This window comes from Phalacrocorax aristotelis, chromosome 12, assembly GCF_949628215.1.
Source record: "Phalacrocorax aristotelis chromosome 12, bGulAri2.1, whole genome shotgun sequence".
NCBI classification, from domain to species: Eukaryota; Metazoa; Chordata; class Aves; order Suliformes; family Phalacrocoracidae; genus Phalacrocorax; species Phalacrocorax aristotelis.
The window spans coordinates 8,798,141-8,826,038 of NC_134287.1; the positions used below are offsets into that span (position 1 = coordinate 8,798,141).

Genomic DNA, 27,898 nt, shown 5'->3' on the forward strand with positions numbered 1-27,898 from the left:
TAGGGAGGAAATATATAATTCTTTTATTGGGATAAAAAAACGATACTGAAGAGCAGGTCAAGTTCCAAATCCAGCAGTAGGTTTTAACCGATGTTGTTCCCTTTTTTACTCTTTTTTTGTTTGTTTTTTTTTTTTTTTTTTCTTTTAACAGCTGTAGCTGTGCACAGATGGAAAAACATTTGGTCAGAAAGCAGCAAATTAGTGTTTTCAGGCTAGAATTCTGCTCCCACCGCTCCTCCATTTCCATGCAGCTCAGAACGCTTTATTTCTTCTTAGCATTGACATTTTTGCACACCCAATTCATGCCATCCTTCAGACAGAGAAAGGTAATGTTAGTCAAGCGAAGGGAAAAGGAAACCCTCAATCCCACCCGACCACCGTTCTGCAAGCACCGTGTTCTGCCTCCTCATCTACCCCCCGCCTGCTCTCTGCACCCAAAAACGCAGTGGGTAAAAAGCCAAGTGCTTCATTGCTCGGTAGATGTTGTCACACAGAGGTTATTAAATCTTTCATTTGACCATAGAAAGTATCATCATCTCATCATGTCACTATGTGTAGGTCCTTTGAGGAAGGATCGCTTTGCAGTCAAGGTACATCAGTGGCAGATGAAGGCTCGGTTCCAGGTTCAGCTACAGATGATTTGTGTAACCTCAGGCAAGCCATCTTATCTTTGAGACCATGGATTTTAGGGGGCTGTTTGTTATACAGTCAGCTCCCTATTAAGAATATGGCTCTAATTCTCTGCTCAGCTGCCTTGAAATCCAGGTCCATGAAAGCCACTAAATGACAGAAAATGGCCCCGAGGGGTCCCACAGGGGTTCAGTGAGAATAGAATCACAGAATCATAGAATCGTTAAGGTTGAAAAAGACCCTTAAGATCATCGAGTCCGACCGCTAACCTATCACTGCCAAGTCCACCACATAGAATCATAGAATAGATGTGGTCATGTTTTAAGAGGCCGATATACTCTTTAGGGTATTTCTGTAAAAACATGTGTGCAACATCTCTGCCCACTGCAAGCAGGACAGTAACACTTCGGCCATGAATACCCAAGTCGTGAGTTTATTGACGAGATCCCAGAATGGGATACACTACGGAAGGGCAAAGTGACATTTTATCTGCCCCTGTCACTTATCTGTTGTGAGATGGGCAGAACGGAGTGCAAGATGCATAGTCTCCTCGTATTTGCATCCCATCAAATCCACTACCTCTACCCTGCCTACAAGGTACCTCTGCCGACAGGGAGGCTCAGGGCAGAAGGCAGGCAGGTAGGGTTTTGCGGATGAGAGTGGCACATCTTTGCTGGGAAATTAGGCAAATGTCAGCGTGGAGTTCTGGAGGGGGAATTTCACTGTATTATGTTCAATGGTCATTTCTGGACCATTAAAACGATAGTTAGACCCTAAGAAAGACCAGAGCCCTTGGGCCAGCATTGTTGCTAGTCCCATGGTAGCAGTGTTCCTGGCTTCCTATGCCCTTGTTCCCAGACTGCCAACAGGCTGCCAAGGCCCTCAGCTGCCCCAAGGACAGCACTGCTCGGCAGGCCCTTTGGGTGAGCCAAGACCACCGCCGTTCCTCCATGTTGCCCCTCAGCCACAAAGGTGGTGGCCATGTCGGAGGGGAGCTAAAGAGTTAAGAGAGAACAGAGGGAGTCCTCAAGGCTTAATGAGAAGCAGAGAGGTTCTCACTTGAAAATACCAATTCACCTTGATAGCTGTGCTATGTGACACTTCTTATCTGAAGGGGAGCTGCAACTTTTGAAATCAGCCCTCGTTGCTGCGTTAAATAAAGAATAAGTGAGCCCAGCTTGTGCTGGGGTGCACATGAGGCCCTGCACTAATAACACTTCTAACTCTAACCTCGGGGAGGGTTGATGTCTCTGGTTTCATTTATTTATCTCCGCAGCAGAGACCAGTGTAAAACAAATTGTCTGAAATCCTCAGAGCAAATGGGAAAAGACAAGAGGTAGATTCATTTTAAGGCCCAGTAGCTTTGTGTCTTCCCCCTTCAATAACACTGATAACCTAGGTGTAAAACATGTAATGCCTTAAGCAATCAATAGCGTGGTTTAAAGCTTATCACTTTAGAGAGAGAAGGAGCTAGTGATTCCCAGCATGAGGAATGCCAGGGCTTAACAATGGGGCTAGGAGGAGAGGTGTCAAGCCTTTGGCTTGATTGTGTGCTTTAGAAATCTGCATGATTGCCTGCAAAGAGTAAAAATAAATAAATAACTAAAAATGCTCCCACAATGATTTCAGCCTCTCCTGCCTCGGAAGCAATAATCACATTCACACATATCATGGCATACAAGGAAAGCAGAGCTCCTCATTCATTTTAAATGCAGGTTTATTTGCTGAACCAGAACAGCTGAGACAGCTTAAAGTAATAAATATCAGCTGACACCCTCTGCTATTCAGCACAGTAATCCCAGAAACAATACATCACTGCAAAACAACAAACACGCATCCTATCTTCTACCTAATCTGACCACAACCTGAATTCACAGTGATTAAAACTCCGCCTGCTGCCATTCCGGAGCTCAGGAAAGGGAAATACAGACTGTTTCACCACCAGCGCAGCGAGGGTCATAAAACAGAGTTTATGATGGGATTTACCATGGCTGGGAGCCTGGCTGCATCAAGCATGTAACGAGGGCAAAAGAATGACATAGCAAAATGCAAGAGGAAAGGTGAACTCCAAACAGGCTTGAAATATGTAAGTAGGTCACTGAACTTTTAAAGCAGGAATAGATTTAAAAAACTCTCTTTTAGCATGAGTTAATTGACAGAAGAAAAAAAATCACATTTGATTGTAAATATCTCCCTGTCTGACAGTGATAAAGGGAAAGTTAATGTGCTCAGCTCTACCTGTGTAGTATCAGAGAGAGATGTGTGAGACACTTTCCTCATCTTCAGCCACACTGCAGCTACATCTGTAGCTCTGGTGCAACTTTGTTGGGGGTATGTGTTCTGCAGTGTCCCCAACCGCTCTGAAGAATAGCAAATGCAATGGAAAGCAGAAGAAACTAAAAGGTATGTTTGCAGTTTCTCTACGTAAGGTTTGAAGCAGGATGGAGGGCTGGTAAGATAGAGAAATCCAGCAAAGCTGCTACAAACACAAAAAGCTGCTATGGGGAAGGCACACAGGAAGGAGGAAATGGTGCTTGAAAGAGTCAAGTCTACAAGGACTCCACTGTGGTCATCCTTTGTCCCTGCACACTCTGTCCCTATATCTGCATGCTTAAAAGACGGCTGTGTGCAGAAAGTACAATCCCTACAGTAACATTTAGATCTTGATAGATGTCCTTGTGCTGCTTTGCTGAGACACAGAGACATTGGCAGGTACTCTGAGGATGGAGATGGATACAATATTAGTATTCCAGCCTCAAGTCAACCCTGGGAAAACTTAGCCAGGGGAAGATTTCAGATCTTTCAGCTTTTCCTCTCTTAGCTCCTCAAAAAGCAGCTAGTAAACTTTACCAAAGCAAAGAGAGAGAACTCCAGGGAAGAGGATAATGCTCCTTGCAGAGAAATGCTGTTCGGCACAACCCTGCCTTGCTGCAGTCTCATCTGCTATTGTGCCAAGGGAGTTGTACTTTAGTGCCCTTTGGGAAAGGACTGGTAGAGCCTTCCCTGGGAGAAATAAAAAGTCCTGCTTGAGATTAGCTCACTGCTTGCTTATTCTCTGCATTATCAGCTTTGTGGCTATGGGAGCGAAGTAATCTGACTTCAAACACAGCGAACAAGTCCTTTCCACCCCATAAAAGCCTCCCAATTTCTGTTCCCCTGCAAGCTAGGGATCAGGCAAGGCCACAAACTTGTGACCCCTAATGTGACCTTAAGGACAACAAAGCTTAATCCTTTCATGTAATCCTCTGTCTGCCATAACAAATTGGGTCAGGCAAGTGCAAAATTCTCCATCTCTAGCATTTTTGGTATGCGTTATTTTAACTGTCATTTTCTTCTCCCTCTGCACAGCTAGGACTGTGCCTTCATTATCTGTCATTTCTTTGCACCTCCAGTCATCATATAGGCTGGCTTTTACAGGCTCCTGCACGTACTTTATCCATTGTTTTTTGCCTGTTTGCAAGCTTTTCTTTTGTCCTCTGAGACCCTGTACCCCTGATGCAGTGCTGTAGACTCCCTCCTTACCCTACTTAAAAATCACAAGACTTTGCCCTGTAATTTGGAAACATGTTTTTTTTTCCTCAACACGCCCCAGGAGAGCTACAGTAATCAAAATTGGTTTTAAATCACTTTTGCAAGTAGCCCCAGAATCTTAAGATGTGGGAGACCCCCATCTAGCCTGCCCTGGCTAAGACAACTTTAAGATAAAACCTAGCTCTGAGGATACAACATTGCTGGGGGGTCCTGTTCTGAATCTTGCCCTTACGAAAGTGCTAAATCACAGCATCAGTGTAACTTAGGTCTTGGGCTTCATTCCCAACTGGGTTGAAACAGCCAGGGAAGAGAAGGTGGCTCAGCCTTTCCACAGTCCTTTCAGCCAGAGCAGCTCTGACATAAATTAGAGAAGTTCAGTGGCTACTCTCAGTTCCACTGGCTTTTAATGGTCTCCAGGGGGCCATTATGCTTGGGAGACTCTGGACACAATATGCTGCAGCATCGTTCTGGAGGACAATTCCTTGGGGCAGGCTGAGCTCCTGCTGCCTTGATCGGAGACTCTTGCTTCAGACAAGAAACAAGCCACAAAGCATGGACCGGTCCAAAGCCTTGAGTTATGTCTAATACACATCCTAGCCCCTAAATGACACTCCCAGCAAGAGGGCAGGCTGCAAAGCAGAGGAGTCCTGCCTGCTTTCACCCACCCTGGCCAGCCACGGTAGAACATATATAGGTTTTGCACACCAAGGACTACAACTGGTGATCTGGTCACAAAATGCAACCCTACATGGTACCAGAGATCTGTTGTGAGGCAATAGTTCCCTTATGTTTCTCTGCTGACATCAGTGATCATCCCCCTTACTTGCTGTACCCTGTGCAAGGGTCTTGGCGTAGGCTGGTGCAGGACTCTGCTCCAGAGGCAGAGCCCACATGGCTGTGGTGGGGAGAAAAGGCTTTCCTGCTTTCTGAACCAAGGCTGAAGGATAAAATCACATGCAAGCAGACACTTTGCCTGAAAAAGCCACTAAGCATGAGGGATGCCACTCCTCCCTCAATGGCACCATGAAGTCTGATTAACAAAGCAAGTGCTGCCCACGGTTACAGTTGGGAGGTAATGAGGTCTTCAGCTGGCATAACTGGGGCTACCAGCTGGCATCCAGAGGACACTACATGGGGTTTTCAGTTAACCCAGTCACCTCTCTTCTGAGCCTGCCCAGGACATTGCTAGGCCACTTTCCCAGAGGCCCCAATGGTTAATCTTAAAAGATAAGATGACAATATGGATTCCCTCCTTAATTAACAGTTTTATTAAATAACCCATTTCAAATAATAGTTAAATTCTCTAAATTTATATCATTCTATTAACCATAATCTAATCTCATTAACCTTGAAATCCCCAGTCTTAACTACCCAATTCTATACACCATGGTGCTAGCAGCTAAACTAATTAAATGACCTTCAAACTATTTCTCCTTCATGTATTGGCATTATTTATCTCTGCTCATTGCTCTTCCTTCAAGCTATCACAAAAATCTTCCCCTATGAACTCTGTTCCTGCGTATACTCAGTACTAGATACACCACCACTCTTCCCTGCAAAATCCATCAGCGATGTCTCCAATTTTACTGTAGCTAATATATTCCATCAGCAGCGACGGTTAGCGTGCTCGCTCCTTGGCTTTCATTCTGCATACCTGATGCTTCCATGTCTTCATTTATTTTGCTGTCACTCATTGTCATTTCTCAAAGAAGTCCTTAAAGAAGTGACCTGAGATTTAACTACCATAGAGAGCTCCCGTTCTGAGACACTGGTAGAGAGATTCCTCAAAAACATCTTTCTTAACCTCACTCTTTAAACAAGTTCTTCTTTGATTCCCCTAAATTTTTAGCATCTTGCCCTCTCCTTAGAATCACAGGACTGAAGACACCATTTCCTCCTGGGCTGATCCAGGTTTAGTTTAGAATCATAGAATCATTTAAATTGGAAAAGACCTTTAAGATCATCAAGGCCAACTGTTAACCTAGCACTGCCAAATCCACCACTAAACCATGTCCTTAAGCACCACACCTACATGTCTTTTAAATACCTCCAGGAGTGGTGACTCAATCACCTCTCTGGGCAGCCTATTCTGATCTTGACAACCCTTTCAGTGAAGACATTATTCCTAATATCCAATTTAAAACTCCCCTGACACAACTTGAGGCCATTTTCTCTCATCCTATCGTTTGTTACTTGGGAGAAGAGACCAATGCCTACCGCACTACAACCTCCTTTGAGGTAGCTGTAGAGAGTGATAAGGTCTCCCCTCAGCCTCCTCTTCTCCAGAGTAAACAACCCCAGCTCCATCAGCCGCTCCTCATAGGGCTTGATCTCCAGACCCTTCACCAGCTTCGCTGACCTTCTCTGGACATGCTCCAGCACCTTGATGTCTTTCTTGTACTGAGGGGCCCAAAACTGAACACAATGTTCACCAGTGCCGAGTACAGGGGCACGATCACTTCCCTACGCCTGCTGGCCACACTATTCCTGATACATGCCAGGATGCTGTTGGCCTCCTTGGCCACCCGGGCACTGATGGCTCATGTTCAGCCGGCTGTCAGCCAGCACCCCCAGGTCCTTTTCCGCTGGGCAGCTTCCCAGCCACTCTTCCCCAAGCCTGTAGCGTTGCAGGGGTTGTTGTGTCCCAAGTGCAGGACCTGGCACTTGGCCTTGTTGAACCCCATACAGTTGGCCTCGGCCCATTGATCCAGCCTGTCCAGATCTCTGTGTAGAGCCTCCTGACCTCGAGCAGATCAATGCTCCTGCCCAACTTGGTGTTGTCTGCAAACTTACCAAGGGTGCATTCTATCAATGATCTGGATGAGGGGATCAAGATACTAAACAGAACTGGTCCAATACTGAGCCCTGGGGAACACCACTTGTGACTGGCCACCAACTGGATTTAGCTCCATTCACCACAATTCTTTAGGCCCTGCCCTAAAGCGAGTTCTCCAGGAGGATGCTGTGGGAAACAGTGTCAAAGACTTTACTAAAGTGTAGGTAGACAACATCCACAGCCTTTCCCTCATCCACTAAGTGGGTCACTTTGTTATAGAAGGAGATCAGGTTGGTCAGGCAGGACCTGCCTTTCATAAACCCATGCTGACTGGGCCTGATCCCCTGGTTGTCCTGGTGATCCTGGTGTCCTGGATTAAAAGCCATCTCCCAAACCATTTTGTTCAATGAATTTCCAAGGAAAGGGACAGCTTGGCATTCTTGCTGTTTGATTTGACAGGGCTGGAGTTATGGCAGAAGAGAAATGTAGGGGCTCTTTTTCTGTAAGCTGTAGAGTTTGTGACTTCCCTGACCTTTCTGCAATAATCGTTTATGGAATAAGCTGCAGTATTTAGGGCAATGAGACTGCAGACAACAAAGTGGGATGTTATCTGGCCTGCATCTAAATTAATTTGTCTAGATAAGCATGATGAACAAAATATATAGGCCTGTAAATACTTTTATTTAGCTCTTGTCTTCTTTTTCTGGAAGTGAATGCAGAAGCAGATTTCATTTCCCTGGTAGAGGGTATTGGGCTGTGTATTTACTCTATTGAATGTATTGGGATTCACTGTACTTCAAGGAGAAGTCACAGTGAGAAGGTGCTATCAAAGAAGGGTGCAGCCCAATCCAGAAAGCCCACAGATCAGCTTGAGGAGGCATTTTTCAAAGCTCACAAACAGAAAGTGCTGCTTTCTATCATTTAATTCTTCCACATCCAACATGCTTCCCTGAATGTCATCTGCCTCTTTATTGCCCCTTTGCAGCTGGAGGGCTCACTTGGGTTTCCATAAACTAGAGGAGGCAAGAAGGTGAGCTATTCCTGCCTGCAACCCTGTGAACTGCAGCCTCACTTTCTTGATCACATTTCTTCGGACTTGAATATACATTGCCATTGTGGAATGCATTTCCCTCCGCCACAGCTTCAAAATAAAGCTTAGAGTTGAAGCCTTTCACAAGATTGCCTGCAACATAGCTGAATTTGTATCTTAGCTAACTAAAGGCAGGCCCTTTGGAGAACACCATCTACTACATTTAGGTCTAAACATCGGGTTAATAATTTTAAATCAAAGAACTGCTGTACTGGGTCAGCCCAATCTGACCATCCAGGCCAGCATCCCCTTCTGGGATGTCAAGGGAAAGAACATGTAGGAACAGGATCTCCTTTGCTCTGTTCTTCCCTCCCAGTCCATGGCCCAAGCTGTTCCTCATTCAAAAGCTGCCTTCAGCTTAGTGATCAGTGACTGCCTGAGGATCTCTTCTTCAGAAATTCACTTAGTACTTTTCTGAACTGACTGATACCTTTAGTCTCCACAACATCCTGTGCCAAGGAGATCCACAATTTAATTACACAACTTGCAAAGAAGCACTTATTTTTTTTTCTTTTAAGCTGCTGATTATTTAATTAGGAACGCCCTTCGTCTAGCAACATGAAAAACAGCATATAGTCTGCCTGACATTTTTATACCTTATTTTACAAATCCTGAAAGTGTTCCCCACTCTCTGACCTCTCTCTTCCAAGCTGAAAGTCCTAATTTATTATCTCTGTGTACAGATGTCACTCTGTGCTACTGACCATTCTCGACAGAATATTCTTAAATGTCTCCTAATGTGAGCAGATATACAGATAATATTTTTTTCTGATGAGGGTAGTTAAGTGTTAGAAGAGGCTGTGGAATCTCGATGCCTGGAGATATTTATAACTTGATTGAACAAGGCCCTCAGCAACCTCCCAGTTATCCCTGTTTAAAGATGAGGTTGTTCTAAAGATCTCCTGAAGACCCTTCAACCTAATTTTTTGTTGGGACCCCCTGATTCTACTACTAAGAAAATCTTTTTAGATGGGCAGAGGCAGAAATGAATGTCATCTTCAAGGTATGGACTCGCCACGCCTCCATCCCGCTACAAAAGTAATGTTTTCTGGGATGTTTCTTGTTTGCTTTCTGATAATTCCCTAGCATTTGATTTTCCTCTCTGGCCTTTGATGAGCACTAAGCTGCTGTTCCCAACGATCTGCTTCTGAGTAATGGCAGCTAATTTTGAGTCCATCATCATGTGTGTATAGTTAGGTTTGTTGTTCCTCATGTGCATTATTTTACATTTGTCAACACTGAATTTCATCTGCCATTTCACTGCCCACTCAGTATTTCGGGATTCTTCTGCGACTCTTCATGCTCAGCTTGAGATCTGACTATCCCAAACAGCTCACTAGCATCTGGAAATAAGGCTTTTCTGAAACTGCAATGAAGATAAATGTCTTCACCGTTCTGTTTCTTTAAATATCAGTGAAGGGAGTACTCCTGACTGCGTGGATTGTGAGCACTGCAAATATTTCATTAATTCAGAAAAGCCTAAGAGTGAAATAAACAAACCTAAGTCCCATTTACATTACAAAGAGCTACTATACTGCAGGAACTGGCTACAGCACAGGAGCCCAAGACACAGCTATTACAGTTCAGCACAGCAATGCAACTCAGCCCCCTCGGTGGGATTTTGCTGCCCCACATGCTGCCATTAGAAGTGGTCCTTGCCCCACGATCAACTCTTGTGTTTCTCTGGATCAGAAAAATCCTGGGTTGAGCAAAACGCCAAATGACATTAGTAGCGAAGGTAAATCGGATTTCTGAAGTGCACACTTGTAACACTCAAAGGGGTTAATAGTAAAAGACGATTTGTTTTGTGAAAATTATTAACCTGACAGCCGTCTCTTTAAAATAAACCAGTGTCTTCACTTGGCCCAGCCAAGGGGTCCTGGGTGGGGAGGTGATTGGTCTCCCCTTTTCCGGGGATGGAGACATCCCAAGGGCCCACAGCTCTCCTGTCCCTTTGCACGGGAAACAAGGGACACACCCCCCGCATTCTGCGCTGCAAGGGTTTGGCCGCGCTGACCCTCCTTCATGAGGCAGCCGGTCCAGCCTCACCCTGCAGATCAGAGACAGCAATCTCTTACAGATGGCCTGCTGGCACAGCAAGCCTTCTCCAGAGCCTCACCTGTACTCCCTCTCCTGAAAGAGCTGAACAAGACTGGATCTGCCAGACTCTGTCCCGGATTGTGTGTAGGTTCAGTCCCTCAGCAATCTCTGAAGCAGGGGCAGCCGTCAGCAAATCCTGCTTGTTAGCAAATATGAGCACGGGGACTCCACTAAGCTTTTCTTCATCCAAAAGCTCAGCCAGCTCCTGTATCGTTTACAAGGGAGTGGGGTGGGGGGAAGATGGAGAGAGGGAAGGGAAGAAAACCTTCAACCACCAGTGGTTGTCTCTAATTAGAAATATATTTAGGGCAAATGCTAGAAGAGTATGTTCCAGTGAAACCTAGATCTTATTATAAGAGAGCAAAAATGTATACAATCATCTCTGCCCAAGGTTCAAAAGCTATTTCTTCCAATTACAGGTTACAAAAATCTTCATCTTGGTCTGAAATTAGCAGTTGCCTTAAAGGCTACAACTCTGTGTTTTACCAGTCCCAGCTCCCAGGAGACCAAAATTGATGAAACAGCAAAAACCATGTAAATTGGCAGCATGAGGAATCTGTCTTAAGTTCTTGCCTGACTGGCATTTGTACCTGCTCAGCTGTGACACCAGCCCTGGTATCTTTGCTAATAATGAGTCTCAGGGTTTTGTTCCAAGTTTTATACACTGCGATTTGAGCAGGAAAGGACTTTTTTTTTCTTCCCCCCAGAAATGGAAATCTCCCTCCCATAAGAAAGTGCTGATGCTTCTTAAGGCATTGGCTAGCTGAAGACAAGCTAGATCAGCTTTACTAGCTGGATTTTGGCTCCATATGCACAGCACACATTGGGTGGCATCTTGAGAAATGGGTTTGTTCATTCAAAACTGGATGACTCAAAGGGATTCTTTTAATAGCTCAAATCTGAATCTGCAGTGGATCAACGATGGTTGAAATACTTCATGTCTAGGGTTATGCAATGGCCTCATGTGAAACAAGCACACACTCTCAAGTCACTTCCTTATGTGAACATATGACAAACCCAGCAGAACTTGAACCTGTAGGGACTGCTGGTGTTTCTTATAGATGAGTATATGCGATTTTTGTGGGCTCCTTATTTAGCTGGAAAGGTCTCATGATCTCAGATACTGTCCTACCATCTTTCATCAACTGGCTAGAAACTTTTGGATTAAATGAGTGCAGCTGGGGAGATGCTAAAGTGCAGTGGAAATCTGACTCCATCCCCCCAAAAGCAACGTTTGGTTTGGAAACTAGGGTGAGAGAACACAGTTAGAAACAGAGTTGGCTGGGAATTTTTCAACAAAATAGGTCTTTCATCTGACGTGGCTGATTTATTGAAACCAAAAGTGTCTGTGGAAATATGAGGGGTCCAGGCTGACTCTGCCTGACTCAGGCAAGTGCTCTAAGCTTCTGCTTCCTCTCCCTCTCTTTTGCCCAATGAATATTTAATTATGGATATAAAACGAAATAGCTCCAACAGGGGAAAGATTTCTCCCACCCCTAAAACAACCAGCAGTTCTGCTGTTAGGGTGTGTCCATGATACTTGAGAGGTGAAAGATCAAGTGCCTCCTTCAAATCAGGCAGAACAGAGGGCTTTAAACTAAATGTCCCATTTCTGGGGGGTAAATCTGTTGCTAGCTATTTTGGGACACTCACGTTCTGAATTTTATAAAAGAAAGTTTGAAAGTCCTATTTTGGTTTCATCCTAAAAAACAAAATGTTACAAAACATCAAAACTTTGCAAAACGGAAATCTTACTTTTCGGGCCAGTCCTAGTTACAAAGTTCTTAGGTTTTTTTCAATTACATCCAAAAGACAATCAAGTCAATATGATTTCCATTTCAACTTTGTAAGTAAGAAAACAGGATTCCTCAGGGTCTTGGTTTGGCAAGTTTTAAAGGACTTAGAGAAGTTTTTGCTTTCAGTATTCAGCTCCATTTGCTATTACTATATAACTTTAATGAAAACCGTTCTATTTAAACGGAATTAGGCTACCTATTTTCCTTGTTTCACATCTACCAAAATAATCTACATTGATGTTGAAAGGCGAGTCTCTTGAAATGCAAATTTCCCTCATAAACAACAAAATCATCTTCCCAACTTTTGTGAGCAAGGGGCACTCAGAAGCACTGAGTTACTTCAAAGGAAGCTGGGCATAAGTAACTTACCTGACCCGTTTCTTCAAACCTCTTCCTATCTGCACTGTCAATGACATAGATCTGAAAAAGAAATGAGGAAAAGTTACTCTTCCCAGAAGACACTCTTCCACAGTATCACACGCTTAAGTGAGCTGAGCCTAATAATTATGCTTTTGGGCACAAAGATCCCCGGTATTATTTATAGCAAATGTTGACAAAACTTCCTGATGTTCTGAAAGGAAAGGAACCACCTCTTTTAAAGCTGGGAGGGTGGACAGCCACGTGAGTAGGATCAGAAAGGAGCTGGGCACAGTACTGGGGATCCTCTCATAGAGATGTCCACAGCATCTATTATCTGAAGAGAACAGGAGACTGCTCGGTATCTTTTCAGCTTACAAGCTGAAGCTGAGCACAGGAGGGCAAAACCTAGGGAGCCGATCATTGTTGTTCACCCTAGCAAACAGTGTACAAGTGCTGCCCTGGTGCAACTATGCCACGCTGCCCTCTAGCAGGACGCATCACCTCGGTAAGCCACAAAGGCACACAATGGCACTGAGGGGATAGATGAATATATCGGGGACATCAAGTTCCTCTCCATCAGGTGATCCTACTCCAACCTCCTGGAGCAGGTGGCTGGGGAGGAGGGCTGGATCCAGCCTGTGAGAGGCCATCTTCAGCTGCCAGCTTATCCACCAGGATGATGGAGAAGATGGGAGCACCTGGCTCACAAACACTGACAGCAGAGTCTGCCACCCTCTCAGGGCTGGGCACCACATCTCATGGTCCACAAGGAGGTCCCAGGCAGACACCTGTCCCATGGGATGGAGAAGGGTGGATCCCCCGGCCCACAAACTCCCTGCCTTGGGAGGGGGGGTCTCCACCCTCTCCAAGCAACATGGGACGTGCTGATTTATTTCTTTAAATGCAAATGAGCCTTCTCAGTGAAGACATCTCTAGGTCTGCACAGGTTAAAAGGCTCCTTTTCCAAAGGTCCCCCTAAATATGCAGTTAGTAAGTCCTGTCACCCCCCTTCCCCCTTGCAACGCTATTGCGGTTGAGAGCGCACAAGTATGAAGCTACATCTAAAGAAATGGGGAACCTCAGTATGACACTCAGGCAAGAACAGCCTGGTATCCCTTTTTCATTAGTTGGTATGGGAGGTTTCTGAAGGCAAAGGGCGCTGGGACAGCAGACAGGGACAGGACTGGTGACAAACACTGAGCATTTTGCTTCCAGTCCCTGCCATTCCCCATCATCAGCGATTGAAGTTGCTAGCATGTCATCTACATGCTCTTTGGTGGCTTACAGGGAGCAAGTGTCAGCCTGGTTTTCAGGGAATAGATGAGCACAGCACCCCGCCATCAAGATAAATGGCATCCTCGCAGGCAGTCTCAGCGTAAGACTCCACGCTTCCAGGATAATTTTGACCAAATAGTAGGGGGAGGGAAGATCTCTAGCAGCAATATCTATTAAACTGTAGGCACTCCCTTAATGAGCAGTGTTAGAGTTGTTTGAAATGGGACCAAACACACAGCAGGACAATCTGTGTGCCAGGCCTGAGGAGGTAACCCAGCAACCTCGCAGACCTCTCTGCTGATCACTTGGGGTCTGCAGTCCTCCTGGGGCCAGGCTGATGCACACTGACAGAGGCTGGGGGACACGCAGCAGGGCTGGACGCAGCTGCGTAGGGATGCGTCAGCAGTGCACGCACTTGGTGCCACGTGATAGGGAAAAGCCTGTGGGCATGGCGTGACACACAGCCTCTCTCCGCAATGTGATCCCAAGCACGTGCACCAATACTGTATCAGCTATGCCTGTCCTCTCTGCCCCTCCCAAGCATCCACCCCTGTGCATCCCATTTGGGGTAGGAAACACAGACCGAAACAAAGGAAGAAGCTGCAGGGCTGGCAGTTATGCTCTGGGGTGAAACTGGACCGTCATCTGTCCTTCAGGACATCTCAGGGGAACCTTAGGAACACATGAACACAATAGTTGAGCGCTACTTCTCAACTGAAAGACAGTGCCTCCCATATTATGGTGCTCTAACTGGCAAGGAAGGGTTCTGAGTCCCAACCAGCCAGGCTTTCTCCTGCACTGCTCCATTCCCTGCTAGGGACCTATTTTGCAAGATGAGAATTGGAGACAACAGCACTTGGGGCAAAAGCCACAAAAGCACCGCACAGAGAAGGTAAAGTATGGCTCCGTTCCTTGCTAGGGAGCTATTTTGCAAGATGAGAATTGGAGACAACAGTGCTCAGGGCAAAAGCCACAAAAGCACAGCACAGAGAAGGTAAAGTATGTGCGGAGTGCCTACTTCCAAACCAGAAAGCACTGTGCCAAATAGCTGCAGGTGCCTGTCTGAATATGCAATCAGCCAGATATCCACACCTTATTTGCCTGGGTTAAGCTTCCAAATATCACAGGTGTGTGATGCAAGACCAAGCTCTCATTCAAAGGCACCTGCATAGATTTGAATCTGCAATCACTTCCTGCCTTTTGCTACCCTTTAGAGGGTACTTTCTGCTTTGTGCAATGTAGTTTAGGAGAAGACAGAAGCAGGGGGTCGTGGGAGCTGTAGCGTATCTCATCTCCACCTTCCTTCTATGGCCAGGGCCGCACAAGAAGCCTGTTTCTGGCTGTGGTGCTCAGTAGCACAGTTTGACGGTTTGAGCAGCCATGGAGTACAGTCACTGAGTACATCATGCTGGAAAAATGGAGCTCAAGAAATTCCCATAAAGCTGTGTGCCTCCTTTGAGCAACAGGCCAAAACAAAACCTGAAGTAAGTGGGCTGGCCAGAAATTGCAAGTGGTGGGACTGAATGAAGAAATAACATGAGGGATAAGTTGTCTCAATTTACAGAGCCACAACCTGCACCAGGTTAGTCAGAGGGTAAAATTACTGGCTAAAACAGGGGTGAGGGCTGGCAGAAGAGAGAGAGTCATCAGTATATACTTGATTCCAGTTTTGGTGTGTATGGACATAGCAAAGCACTGCACTACCGTGCTGACAGTTCCCACTCTGGGACCATGTGTCAGCACAGAGTGCAGGCAGGGGAGATCAGGTGCACCAGTTATTCCCTCTGAATTCACACCACGGCTTCCCCCAAACCGATTCTGCTTTTATCTGCCCATTTTCTTACTCATATGAAAAGAAAGGCTTTCTCTGTACATTGCTTTAACTGGGGTGGGAGGAGGGCTGGGAAAACAACTGCTTTCATCTCCTTCAGTCTTCAAATTCACCTTTATTTCTGCACCTCCCATGCAGCACACATTGGGAAGGGGGAAAGCCCACAGGCCAGCACAGTTCATTGCCTTTGCCAGCAGTCTTCCAGATATTGTTTTGCGGTTGCACAGTCTTTGCAGCCTGAGCACCTGCCATAGCAGGCACAGATCCCCTAGCTGCTGCTTTGCAATGTTGACTTTGATCTGCACACCTACTGCCTCCCCACCACGCACAGCTGCAGAGCTTGGGCTCAATGGGCACAATTACCTCACAGCTATGCCATGACCCCCTTCTCAATGGCCACAGCAGAGCAGGTGAAGTGTGTCCTGCTAGTTTCTCAAACCCAGATCTTTCCCCTAGGAGGATCTCACTACTATTCTTTGCGAAAGCAACTAATGGGGTTTATGCTGTGGTGGCTGCCCTCAAACACTAAATTCCAAATTAAGGCTGAAAATGACCTGCAAAAGAGATTACTGAGGGTTTATTAGTCCCATTTACATAACAGCTTCATTTGGACAATGTTTTCTAAACCTGCAGGCACAGCCAGGCCCTTCAGGACCCTGACATGAGCCTTGGAGTAGAGAGCCCTACTCCTAATTCCACTGATCCTTCTATGGAAGCGCACTGAAGCTCCTGACACATTAGTGAGTATGTGTGTGTGACAGGACGGAGGAAGGCTGCCTTTCTGAGAGAGCTTCCCGCCCTCCCACAGGAGCCCTGCAGACCTTGCTTGGAATAGCCTTTTCTCTGACCCCACAGGCAACACTGCTTGGGGTGGGGAGAGGCCTAGAGCACCCAGCCTGCCCTCATCCTGGCACACATGGCTACATGTTAGAGGTGATCTTTGAAACTAGTCAGGACAGCACTTGGAGGATCCCAGGGTAACGTGCTCTGGAATGGAAACATAAAGGTCCTGCACTGTAAATATAATTGTAGTCATCTGTAGCTAATCGTAAGGTAATTACAGAGAAGTTGCCAAAAACATTAAAGGACAGTCTTATGATTAAAGGAGCAAAAGAAAAGACAAGGGGTCTCTTTGTGTCCCTCAGCCAGAAGCTTTCCTATCTGATGCCAGACATAGCATTTAATTCTGCTGTGCCTCAGTTTCCCCAACTAAAAAACAAAGGCACCATACTGACCTACCTCTACACATGAGGCTTAAGTCACTAATGCCCATGACAGGCCTTCAGAGTCTCCAGTGAAAGGAGCTATAGATGGATAAGCTACAAGTTATTAATGTTCTTTCATCTGAAGGAGACTGAGATGAGAGGAAACGAACTGGCTATAACCAGCACTGTCCTGTGAAAGTAAAAACATACAACCAAATGATTTCTCCAAACATCACTGTATTTTTCTTACTGCACCCAACCAATCTTGCCATTTCACTCAGAATAACTCCTGTTACAATGGCAACGGTGTTGCTGAGAACTGGGACATTACATTACTTGTTTCTGAATTTCTGGCTGAGACCTTGGAAAGCCATTGCATGAACACAGCATTCAACTGCAGCCAATACTCACAAGGATATCAGTGTTTTCAAAATAGTTCCTCCAGTACGGCCTGATCTTCCTCTGTCCGCCTATGTCCCATACGTTCAGCTTGAAGCCTTGAGACTGTACACTTTTGATGTTAAAGCCCTGGAAAGAGCAAAAACAAAGCCACACAGAGCATAAACCTGAATGGCTGGATCATGTACATAAGCAGACCATAACACCTTATATATCCCATGCCTGCAACATGCAGTGAGATGGGTTGGGCAGCCACAAAGATGGATCGGGTGTGGGAGAGGCACTGGCAAAAGTGAACACAGCCGCAAAGCCATCAGTTTGCCAGTGTTCTTGGGTCAAGGGTTGATGCTGTCATGGCTACAAAGACATATGATGCAGTTAGTCCCCTGGGAGGGCTCAGCAGGGTGGGCGCAGGAAGAGGTGGGAGAGCTGCAGATAAGGAGGGAACAAGGGCGCTGTGAGCAGGACTGAGCTTGTGAAAGCTGAGCAGAGTCCCAGCTAACACGAAGCCAGAGGTCTCAGCTCAATTCGACATGACACAGCTAATGCTGGGCTTAAAAGAGCAACAGCTGCACATCTGAAGGGTCCATTTCATCAATTAGAGCACCAATTGAAAGGGCATTCAAGTAGAAAAACAGGATGTGGCGTGGGTTGGCAATATGCTGCCACACCACCCAGGGGACTGGGGCTTGGAATCAGGGTGTTGGGGCTGGGAGCTTTGGGAGGCAGATACGGGGTGGGGGGAAGCATCTCCCATAGCTCTCTAGCAACCTCCTCTGGTCAACACAGGAGCGATGCTGCAGTGCTTCTGATGGGAAACATCCCTCGCCCCAAGCCTGAGGCTCAAAGAAAGGAGGAGACCAGAGGCATCAGAGAGGGAGTGCTGGAATATGCAAGACCCTTGGAGCTGGCTGGGTGAAAGATTCAAGGAGACAGGAGCTTGCCCAATGCTGCAGCATCCCCTGTACATGATCACTGTTTGGCAAGGGTAACAGGAGCAAAGACTCATCCATACAACCCTAGCATGACCCAAAAGCTTTCTGCAGAACTCCATGGCACTCATCCACTTTTGCACTACCTGACGTATCTGGCCTGATGCTCACTGGCTCCTTCAGGGAGCCTCCTCTTATGCAGATAACAAACAAACTTAATGGTGCACCAGGCTCCAGTTGCTCCCCCTTTTACTGAAATACTCTATTGAATTCTTAGCGCTTTGTATAATAAGGCAGGTGAGACCACAAGAACTGCCTTGGGCAGGGAAAGGCCTTCCTCACCTGTGTTGGTGTGATGTGGCTGATGTCCTCAGACGCCAGCTGTTTCAGAAGCGTGGTCTTGCCTGCATTATCCAGTCCCAAGAGGAGGATTCTCACCTCCTGGTCTGGGGCACTTTTCAGTTTACGCAGGATTGACAATAAACCCTAAATCCACAAGAGAGACTGTAGCTGTTATTTCCCCCCTCGACTCTCTTGCCCCACCGTGCCATGCCCTCCTCCCTTGAAAGAGGTTCTGTATGACAGTGGATCCCAGGACATCTTGAACCCCTTCCTGCAGTCCCTGTTCCCATTTCCTCTTCTACTCCTCCCCCATACCCCAATCTTTTTCACCTCAGGGAGTATCAACAAGGTCTCAGACAGCAAAAATGTCACTCCATGGGGTGCACCACCAGCTGCATTGCTCTCGTCACACAGCTGTTTGGCATTCCCTGTGCCAGGAAGACAGTGTCTACAGATATCACGTGTAGGAGCTGCAAACCAAGTCCTTGCGAGCTCTTCATTATCTTTATCAGAGGGAAAACCCCATTATTTTAACCTCCCTCCTAGTTAACTGCAGGTTACTGTGTACCTGACATCAGTTCTTTTCATAGTAACTCCCTGATCATCTCAAACCCGTTTATCTGTCTAAAGCATGCTGGACCCATGGGGCACGTGCAGTTCTGATTCTCAGGATGTAGCACTTAACAACTATCTCAGATCACCACACATCCTTGCTGAGAAAAGCACAGTGGATTTCAGTCATTAGCCAGGCTCAGCTCTCTGAGCTGACAGTATCACTCAGGATTAGGAAACAGAATATGCAGGTCAGCTAATTTTCAGCCGTGCACATTACAGCAGCACACCCAAGCTTTTGTCAGTGCCACCACTCAGAGACCTGCACCTCTCTAAAATGGCTGGAAAAATATTCTGGATCCTGCCACGTGACCAAGAGATGCAAATCACCCCACTTCCACCTGCCGTTGCTGTCCAGCCCAGCGCCACAGCAGAGGGGCAGTTGCAGCTGAGGGCACAGGAGCAGGCTGCGAGTCCACAACTGCCTGAGTGTCCTTGGACACATTGCCGCCTTGCTCAGCAGGGACCGCTCCTTGCAGCCCGAGCAGTACACACCACACTGACACCCAGCCTGGGGACACAGATGCTCTTGCAACTAAACTGCCTGAGCAAATCCAGGAGAGAAATACACCTACAGCCCTTTCTAGGGACCTCAGGACTCCTGCTCAGTCTCTCCCAGACAATTCCCACATCCTGAAGGGCAACTGCGAGGCGTTTCTCTTCAGCCCACTAAGACCCAGAGCTGATAACAAAGTTCAGATATCAGTGCAAACCCAGGCCCATCTCAAGCTTTTTTATTCTCCCATTTCCAAAATGGAGACAATATTTCTTGTCGACCTGCAAGGGTGGATCAGTTAAATGTCATGAAGTGCTTTGTTGCTATGAGGAACTACACCCTCTAAATATTCCTGCTGGGAGCCGAGGACTATTTGAGCCGTGAAGGTTGCTCCCGATCCCCTCCAGATCACAGCAGTCAGAAACCTGTCCTCAAGATAAAGAGCTGCAGGATGTGATACAACTGTCACTGCTGCAACGCGTACCCCGTCTGTAGCCGTGCCCTTCTGCCAACTCCTGGAGAGCCCCACCTCAGCCATGTGGAAACCGCTGCTTTTGACTGCTCATCACACTGCTCTGAGGTGCGGAGTGTTTTGGAATGAACACATCGCTGCAGGTCGTGATGCCAAAGTTTTCAATAATGCAGGATGAAAACACACTGAGATTCAAATGCACGTGAGATTTGATCCACCACCCCTCTAAGCATTTTCAATTTGCAAGTAATTCATCGGTTTTCCATTTAATTACCAGATACAGCTCAAAATACATGCTCAATATGTAAGAAACTGGGAGAAGAGAAGGAATTTAGTAAAATTGGGTTGGAAGGATAACTGTAGAAAGTTGCAGGATTACCACTGTTGCTCTGCTTTTAAAAAGCACTATGGAAAGCTTAGGTTCAGAAATTCAGAGTTTGTGTAAGGAACAGCAAAACTACAGTCTTACAGCCCAACAAGCGGACTCAGGGTATCACCTATTTCATAAACAGGCTGGTAAAAAACTGGAATCCAGGCCCAGCTCAAGAGCTGTTAATCAGGAATGGGCTCTGTTAGGTAGAGGGTGCCATGCCTGCACAGTACAGGCACAGTAAATCTCCAAATTGCTTTTAGTCAAAGAGTACAGGCCTGTAACATCACGTGCTCAGCTCTGAGGGCCAGATGCTCACAGCTGGCTCTCGCCCATGGGCCCGTAGCTAATGAATTTGGAGGGCTGTGTCCAGCACAGCCAGTTGCTGCAAGTCCTCTCAACCCAAGAGCTCATCTCCCTGGCTGCAGCACCCAGCCCATGTTCTGCCCCGATGACGGTCTGTACTTCCACACATCCGAGGGGATCAAAAAGGAACAGCGACAGAAATACCTCTAATGATTACTTGTTTACATGCATGTCCTAAGTGCCCTTGACATAATTTAAAAAACCACAAGTTTTAACTGCATGACTAGCATCGCACATTTTCTTTTCACCTGCAGTCAAAATTTACAGTTGTGTTTGTTGGCTTGTCAATCCATGGGTTTCAGCTCAGTGTGCACAGACCCTACAGCAGGAACTCTAAAATTCACACATTCTCCCTCCTTTCCAGGGAAACACTGAATTCCAATTCTTATGGGCCTGACCCAAAGCCAGCCCACACCAGCCAAAGTACTACTGGCCGACTTCAGAGGGTTCTGAATCAGGCCCTATTATTTTAGTTTATTGCTCACAGTTAAAAAAAGAAGCTGTTGAAATGCTAATCCTATTCACAGCACCACTTGGTAAGAGCAGAGCAGTGTATCCCAGAGCAGATCAGGATTAGGAGCCTTTATATTTCACAATTCAACTCCAAAATACTGAGCGCAAAGAAATGTATTACAAAGTATTGCTTATCTACCACAGAGCAATTCTCAGGGGTCGGGAAGAGGAACAGTTGTAAATGTTAATAGAGCTTCTCCCATTGTAGACAGATGCTATTTCTGGGCTAGTATGACAGCCTATGAGAAAACGATCAGCATCGTTCCATATTCTACTCAAGTGACACTGCTGCATGGCTGATCACAGGATTATCTGGGGTAGCCAATAGAAGAGAGGATATATATAGAAATAAAAGTATTCTCCAAGGTATAAAGTAAGCTGATTTAAAAGGCTGGAAGACAAGCAAGCCAACATAGAGAAGTGGACTTTATTTCAGTAGCTGCCAGCATAGGTTACATGGTCCGTACACACAAATTAAATCAAGAGCCAAATAATAGTACTGGTTACTATGACTGTTACTGTTTTGTAAATATTATTTAAAACTTGTACCCAGCATTCTCCTTCTAGTTAGTGAGGATTTAAGAGTAACGAAAGCCATGCACAGATGGGTTTCTAATATTTTTGTTTTTAATTGGTCTTACGAGCACACTGGCTAAGAAGACAGAAAGCATTTCCTGACAGCTTAGTAGACTGGAAAAAATAACTCAGCCGAGTTCCCTGCTGCACACCACCCCTACGTGGGACAAGCAACCCTTACCGCACACACACTGATGGACAAGCACTTCTCTGCTTGCAAACACAACACTGAAATGAACTTACGCTGATGAGAGTCAGAAAGCAACCCCTTGTTATTGGTGGAAGATGTCAGGTAGAAAGACATGAAAGGGAAAATTTGGTGCAAAGAATATGCTCAGAAACAACAGAAGAGGAGCAGGCCTTTGAAGCGCAGCAGCAAAGAAATGTCTCTATGCTGGGACGTAACCTGCAGTGAGGAGGGAGGATGCCCAGGATGCCTGCACGGCAGCCAGGCCAGCAGTACTCGCTCACTGGGGTGCCCAGGGTGAGGAGAAGGACAACACTCGAGCAGGACGGTGGAGACATTAGCTGGCTGAGGAGCTGCAGAGACAACTCATAGGAGTATAAGGGCAGCATGTCATTTGCACAAAACTAAGCAGACTGCGGCATCTGTAACAGGGAAGGGAACTGCAGATGCTGTTCAGATAATGAACAGCACAGCGTGGCAGCGCATGCAGCCTTTGGAGAAGGGCAGCCATACACAGCAACTCAAGGCTGGGCACAGTCAGCCAGCAACCGCTTCTTGGTCACCTCTGGGTTAAGCAAACTATGGTTTATATCAGATTGGCTTGTTTAAAAACATCTTTGTCCTTGGTGGAGAGGGTTTTCTTTACAAGCACCATGAGGAGACAGACTGATGGGGTCAGCAATGAGGAGACTGCATTTTTCAGACAGTAAGTGGGGACGTACAAAAAGAAAGACAGACTCCTGACAATTACTATGAAATCAGAGTGGGGCATTAAATTCAGAAATGCAACTAAATGGGCAAGAGCACTCATAAACACATCTAGCATGAAAGAAAAGCTAACCATCTTATTAGCATCCTTCAGAAAACAGGGATGTGTGGTTTTATGAAAGTATATCATTGCTATGTTTAAAATACCCACTGAATTATCAAAGGACTTTCAGTTATAGCTGCATGTAGTAATCCTATTCTCTTAAAAAAAACACACCAGACATATATAAAAATACAGTGACATTTATAGTCCTAGCTAAGGGTTTTGTGGGTTTATTCAGCTTTAAATCCATGCTGTATATGGGTCTTTTGAACTAGTTGATGCATGTAACTACATCCTCTACCACAGAAGCTGCTGAAAGGAAGATTCACTTTATAGGCCAAAGCAAAAATTGGTTTGGGACAAACGGAGCATTGAGATAATTTGTTTAAATATTGTATCAGATTGGCAATATAAAGCCATAATGGAAAGAACAATTTCCCCATGTACTGAGGGCTGGATACACAGGGCACGGATAAAGCATGGCCCACAAGCCGCTGCGGAGCACGGTTGATTCCTATTAGGAAAGAGAAGTAAATGTATTCTGTTTAACTTTATTAGCCACAAACCTCAGATAATGAATTTAAAATAAAACCACCCTCAGTCACCAGGAATTGCTTATCTACTAGATGTGGGTATTTAGCTAGAATCAAATCAATTCACCAAGATGCAATACAGCCACAAAGCTCAGCACCTCAGCCTGTTGCTGTGACCACATCTTTCCCAACTCTGCACTCCTGCATGGACGCCCTCTTCTCCACTGCTGCAACCGCAAGTCACTTGCCTTCACCCGCAAGGCCCTTCCCAGCCAAGCATGTTTGCCATGGAGGTGACAGCTTCTGTTTCTCTGTGGCTCATGCTGCCAGCCCCAGCACTACTGAGCTCAAACCATTTTGCCTTTCCTACCACTGTGTGAGAAACTTTGCAAACTATCCATAAAACCACCCCATGATTCTCCTGCTAATTGCTCCTCTGCCACACCTACAATCCTTGATGAGGTTTAGGTGTCAAACACACCAAGTTTGAGCCTGTCTTGGGCTCTCCTTACTCGTATCGCTCAGTTATCTCTCACCTCAGACATACCATATTTCCATGGTGTGGGCAATATCTCAGTGTTCTGCCTGCACAGCACCTAGCACAGCTCTGGTCCACAATTTACTTTTAATCAAGCAATATGGTAGCAGTTCACTGTTTTTAAAGAGTAAGTTAAAGATAGAGGGTGCACGTGATGGTTTCAGAAAGTCATGCAGGAGAAGCTGACATGGGGGAGGATGAGGGGCTTAGCTGAGCCAAATATCCTGCCTTCAGCAGTGGATATTTGAGGCTACATTTGTCGTCCAGGGTGCAATCCTGCACACAGAGCTGGAGGAGGGGAGTCCTTCCTGACAACTGCACTGATTAGCTGGTGCCCTGAAGAATGACGTTTGATTACCTTTATCTTCGGCTGCTGAACTGCAAATGTTACTAATGGTCACAAAATCACCCAGTCTGTTTCAAAATACAACCAAAGTAAATGAATCTATTGAGCACAGTTTATTCAATACTTCTTACTCTGGCAAAACTCCCAAAACATAATTTGCTTGCTGCATGTCTCCACCATATGGTGTCATTCAGTGTAGACTTTCTCTCCTTCACTGAAATCCAAAATTTAGCGGAGTCAAGTCACCTACAGAATTCTTCCAGCTCAAACACACTAACATAGTTTTCTGGCAAAGACGTCACACAGCACTTTCTGGTTCGGTATATTAACGAATACCAGCATGAATCCTCCTTTCATAATTAAAATCAAACTCCTCTGGTTTTAGCAATTTTGAAGGAAGTGCTATGCCCTGCAAAGAGAAGAGACAATGTCTAGCACTGGACAATGTCAGCAGTCTTCATCTGGTTTCAGAACCTGAAAGCCTTGGCCAGTTGCTGGTATACTGTCCTACCTCCAGGTAGTTTCTGATATCAATGTCTCAGCAATCAGTAAAATAAACAAAAAAAGTGACATGGAACTGTACTGGAAAACTAAAGCAGCAAGGCACTGTTAAAGCTTTTGAAAGCAATTTTTTTTTTTAATGGGGCCATTTTAAATAGAGTCATACTACCAAGCAACAAGGGACAAAAGAAAAGAAATTCTGGGTACTAGGTACACCTACAGCAGGCAACAGATAGATGCTGGCTTTGCTAGAAACATGAGCTCAAGACCAGGAGAAAGATGCGTGACTATGTTTAGCTATACTGGTATTTCACTCTCTCCACCAGATCTGCCTAGCATCAGCTAGACACGCCATGACTCAGTTTCCTCAACTCTAAAATGAGGCCATGCTTTGACGACCCTGGTTTTGACACAATGATGTCATCTTCAATCGATGGTTTTAGAAAAACACTAGCCATCCTCTGGCCCCGCCACCTATCAATAACACACCATCTCACTCAGTAAAGATTATTACAGTGACAAGGAAGCCACAAGCCCTGCTTCACACAGCATTTCCTAAACTTTGGAAAGCTGCATATCCTTTCATGTAGCAGCCTCCCTTCGCCCTTGCTGTGCACCCACCGCAGATGCTGCTTAACGGCGCCAAAGACTTCAGTGCTACACATCCCTCATGCTATGCAGTTTTACGGCTCATCTTTCCCTCCGTGCTCCACCTATGACCTTCCACCACCCCTGCCCCACAGCTGTGAGAAATGCTGGTATGCTTTGCAGAAGGAGACACTTCCCCTCTGTACTTACTCACTTGGATGAGCACCGAAATAATTTACACCTCAGCATTAACCCTCTTATCACTGGAGTTGGAGCAAGCAGTCATTGAAGGGGGTTTAAGCACTTCCCAATGCAATCATGACATGCAAGAAACATGCTCACAGGCAACTACCATGGCTCAAATGACAAACAGTTAAATTCTTACATCAAGCTGTCTGGATCATTTCTGACTGCTGACCCACACCCCCAGGCTGCCAGAGCTGCTTTGGATATATTTGCTGGTGTTTCAGAGAGTTTCTACCACTAAGGATTATTTTGTTTTAGTGAAAGTTGAGAATCTATTAAGAGACTGTACAGAGCTCTGCAGTCCTCTCTGCCCAGCTGGTCCACCAGGCACTCCGAAGCGGCACCCACCCTGCCTGAGAGGCTGCAATTGAAAAAACAACTCCCAGAAATAGAAAATAGACAAAGAGGCAGTAAAACATTGTAGCAAATAACACGTACACTGCAAAACACCCAGTCCATCCTCTCCACGCACAAAGCACTAGGATAACAGCAGCCAGATCCCAGACTACACCAGCTTATCTGGACATCACAAGGCAGAAGAGCAGATTTGACTAGCAGCAGCTGCAGGCCAAATGTGCCCCACAAAGCACTGTGTGGCTGGAGGCAGCTGCCCTCATCTTTATAGCAGATGTCCATCTGTGATGGCTTCGGTGTCTGGTGTGACACGCTCCATCACCAACTGATCTAAAATAGAGCAGATCCCACAGACCTTATCTCAGTCTCTTTCTCTGTGGCCCAATAGGCAGAGATGGAGCCAGAATTAAACCAGTGAGCTGCCTTTGCTGCTCTTGCTTATGCCTACTCCTGTGCTGTCCACTTGCATGAATCCAGCTTGTGTGCAGAGGGCTCCTGGACAAAACATGGCTTTGACCTTGGGAAAGCTCTTTCCCCATTGCCATTTCCTTTTGCCTGTGCTCTCTGCACACGCTGCACCTTGGCAGTGGCTCCCTCACCTACCACAGCTCTTTCTTACCACCCCTCACCCAGCAGCCCCAATCCTTCCTTCCAGTCCTCGCTGAACTGTCAGCATCCCACCTGTCCCACCCCAACTACCCTGGCATCTACACCCAAGTTGTTTCCAACACTCCAGTCCATTATTCAACCTTACCCCAACCTCGATTCAGACTACACTACACCCTCACCACTACGCCTGTCTCCCAGTGTTGCCCTCCACCCTAACCAAACACTTCACTGCACCCAAGACCCCAACTCCTCCCTTCAATCCACTTTGCTTCCTCTCAAACAATTTATTTCTCTCCTTCAACACTTTTTTCCTCCCTAGATCCTCTCTTTCTCTCATCAGCATCAAGATTCCAGCCCTTCCCACTGTATATTCTCACCTCTTCTTTTCAGCCCAGATCTTCCCTCATCTCCGCAGCCCCTGGCAGAACCCCCCTGAACACACAACATCCCTGCAAACTATCCTAGCCACCTAATGTTGACTGGGTTTTCCCAGTGACTCCTCACCAGACTGCGCATCCCACCCAAGTGGCAGGTTTCTTTCTTCCCCTGAGCACTGTCCTGTCCATCACTGAACACCCAACCCCTTCACATCCAGGCTTTCTCTGCCATGCCTGAACTCCCTTTTAAGGCTGTTTATCAGCAACCAGCCCTTCCACCTCAGCAAGCTCTCCGACAGCTCCCTCAACTCCTGTAGCCAGGATCCAAGCCCCAGGGTGGCCCCCTCCCACCTTGGCTGGGCTGTCCAGCGTCTCTTTGCAGCCGCAGACGTTCCCAGACTTTATGCAGTCAACCCCTGAACACTATCCTCCATCCTCCCCAGGCTCCTCCATTGCTCCTTCCCTCCTCAGGCCAAGCAGGCCGCTGCCATCCGGCTCCCCAGCCCTCCCGAGCACCCAGCCCTCCACCATGCCTTCCACACCTCGAATGAATCACTAGGCAGGCTGACCGAACCCCAACAAAGGCTCCCCCCATAGCATCTTCAAGACTCCCAGCTCCCACCAGGACCCGACTCAATCCCCCTGCCCAGGTCCCCCAGAGCCTCCAGCCCCAGCCAGGATCCTGGCCCCTACCAGGATCCCAACTCCTGCCCCGGCCCCCACCAGGACCTCCCCTGGTTGGAGGCCCCGGACTTACACTGCCCACAGCCCCGGCGGCGCCCCTTAGCCGGGCGCCCCCAGCCCCCGCAGGCCCGGCCCCCGCGCCTGGCCGGACGCCGCTGCCCTACCAGCTCCGCGGAGCCCCAGGCCCCCCCGGTGGGCACCCCGGCGCCCCACGCCCCCACGCCCCCCTGGGCAGGCACCCCCGGTGCCCCGGCCCTGCCAGACCACCCGCCGCGTGTCCCCACTCCCCCCCGCCCCCTCACCATCCTCGGCGCGGCTCCGGGGTTACCATGGGCAACTGCGTCACACACACGCCGCTGCTACGTACAGCGTCAGCGCTTCCCGCCGTACGTACGGAACGTGCCGACGTCGAGCAGACGGGAGGGGCGGAGCGCGGCTCCACAGCCCGCGGC

At 46.9% G+C, this 27,898-nt stretch overlaps 1 protein-coding gene across 2 annotated transcripts; it reads right to left on the bottom strand.

The window, feature by feature from the left end:
- ARL3 (ARF like GTPase 3) lies at positions 1-27,864 on the bottom strand. 2 transcript variants are annotated; one of them, XM_075108135.1, is made up of 6 exons: positions 27,749-27,864; positions 18,268-18,411; positions 17,006-17,122; positions 12,293-12,343; positions 10,147-10,332; positions 1-310 (listed from the first exon to the last, which is right to left on the bottom strand). In XM_075108135.1, exons 1-6 carry the CDS (start codon positions 27,749-27,751, stop codon positions 263-265), a joined length of 549 nt encoding a protein of 182 aa, XP_074964236.1. In that variant the 5' UTR covers positions 27,752-27,864; the 3' UTR covers positions 1-262. The 2 variants fall into 2 exon arrangements, with proteins under 2 accessions (XP_074964236.1, XP_074964235.1); XM_075108134.1 differs by lacking the exon at positions 1-310 and adding an exon at positions 2,330-3,347.
- Between the last annotated feature and the right edge of the window lie 34 nt (positions 27,865-27,898).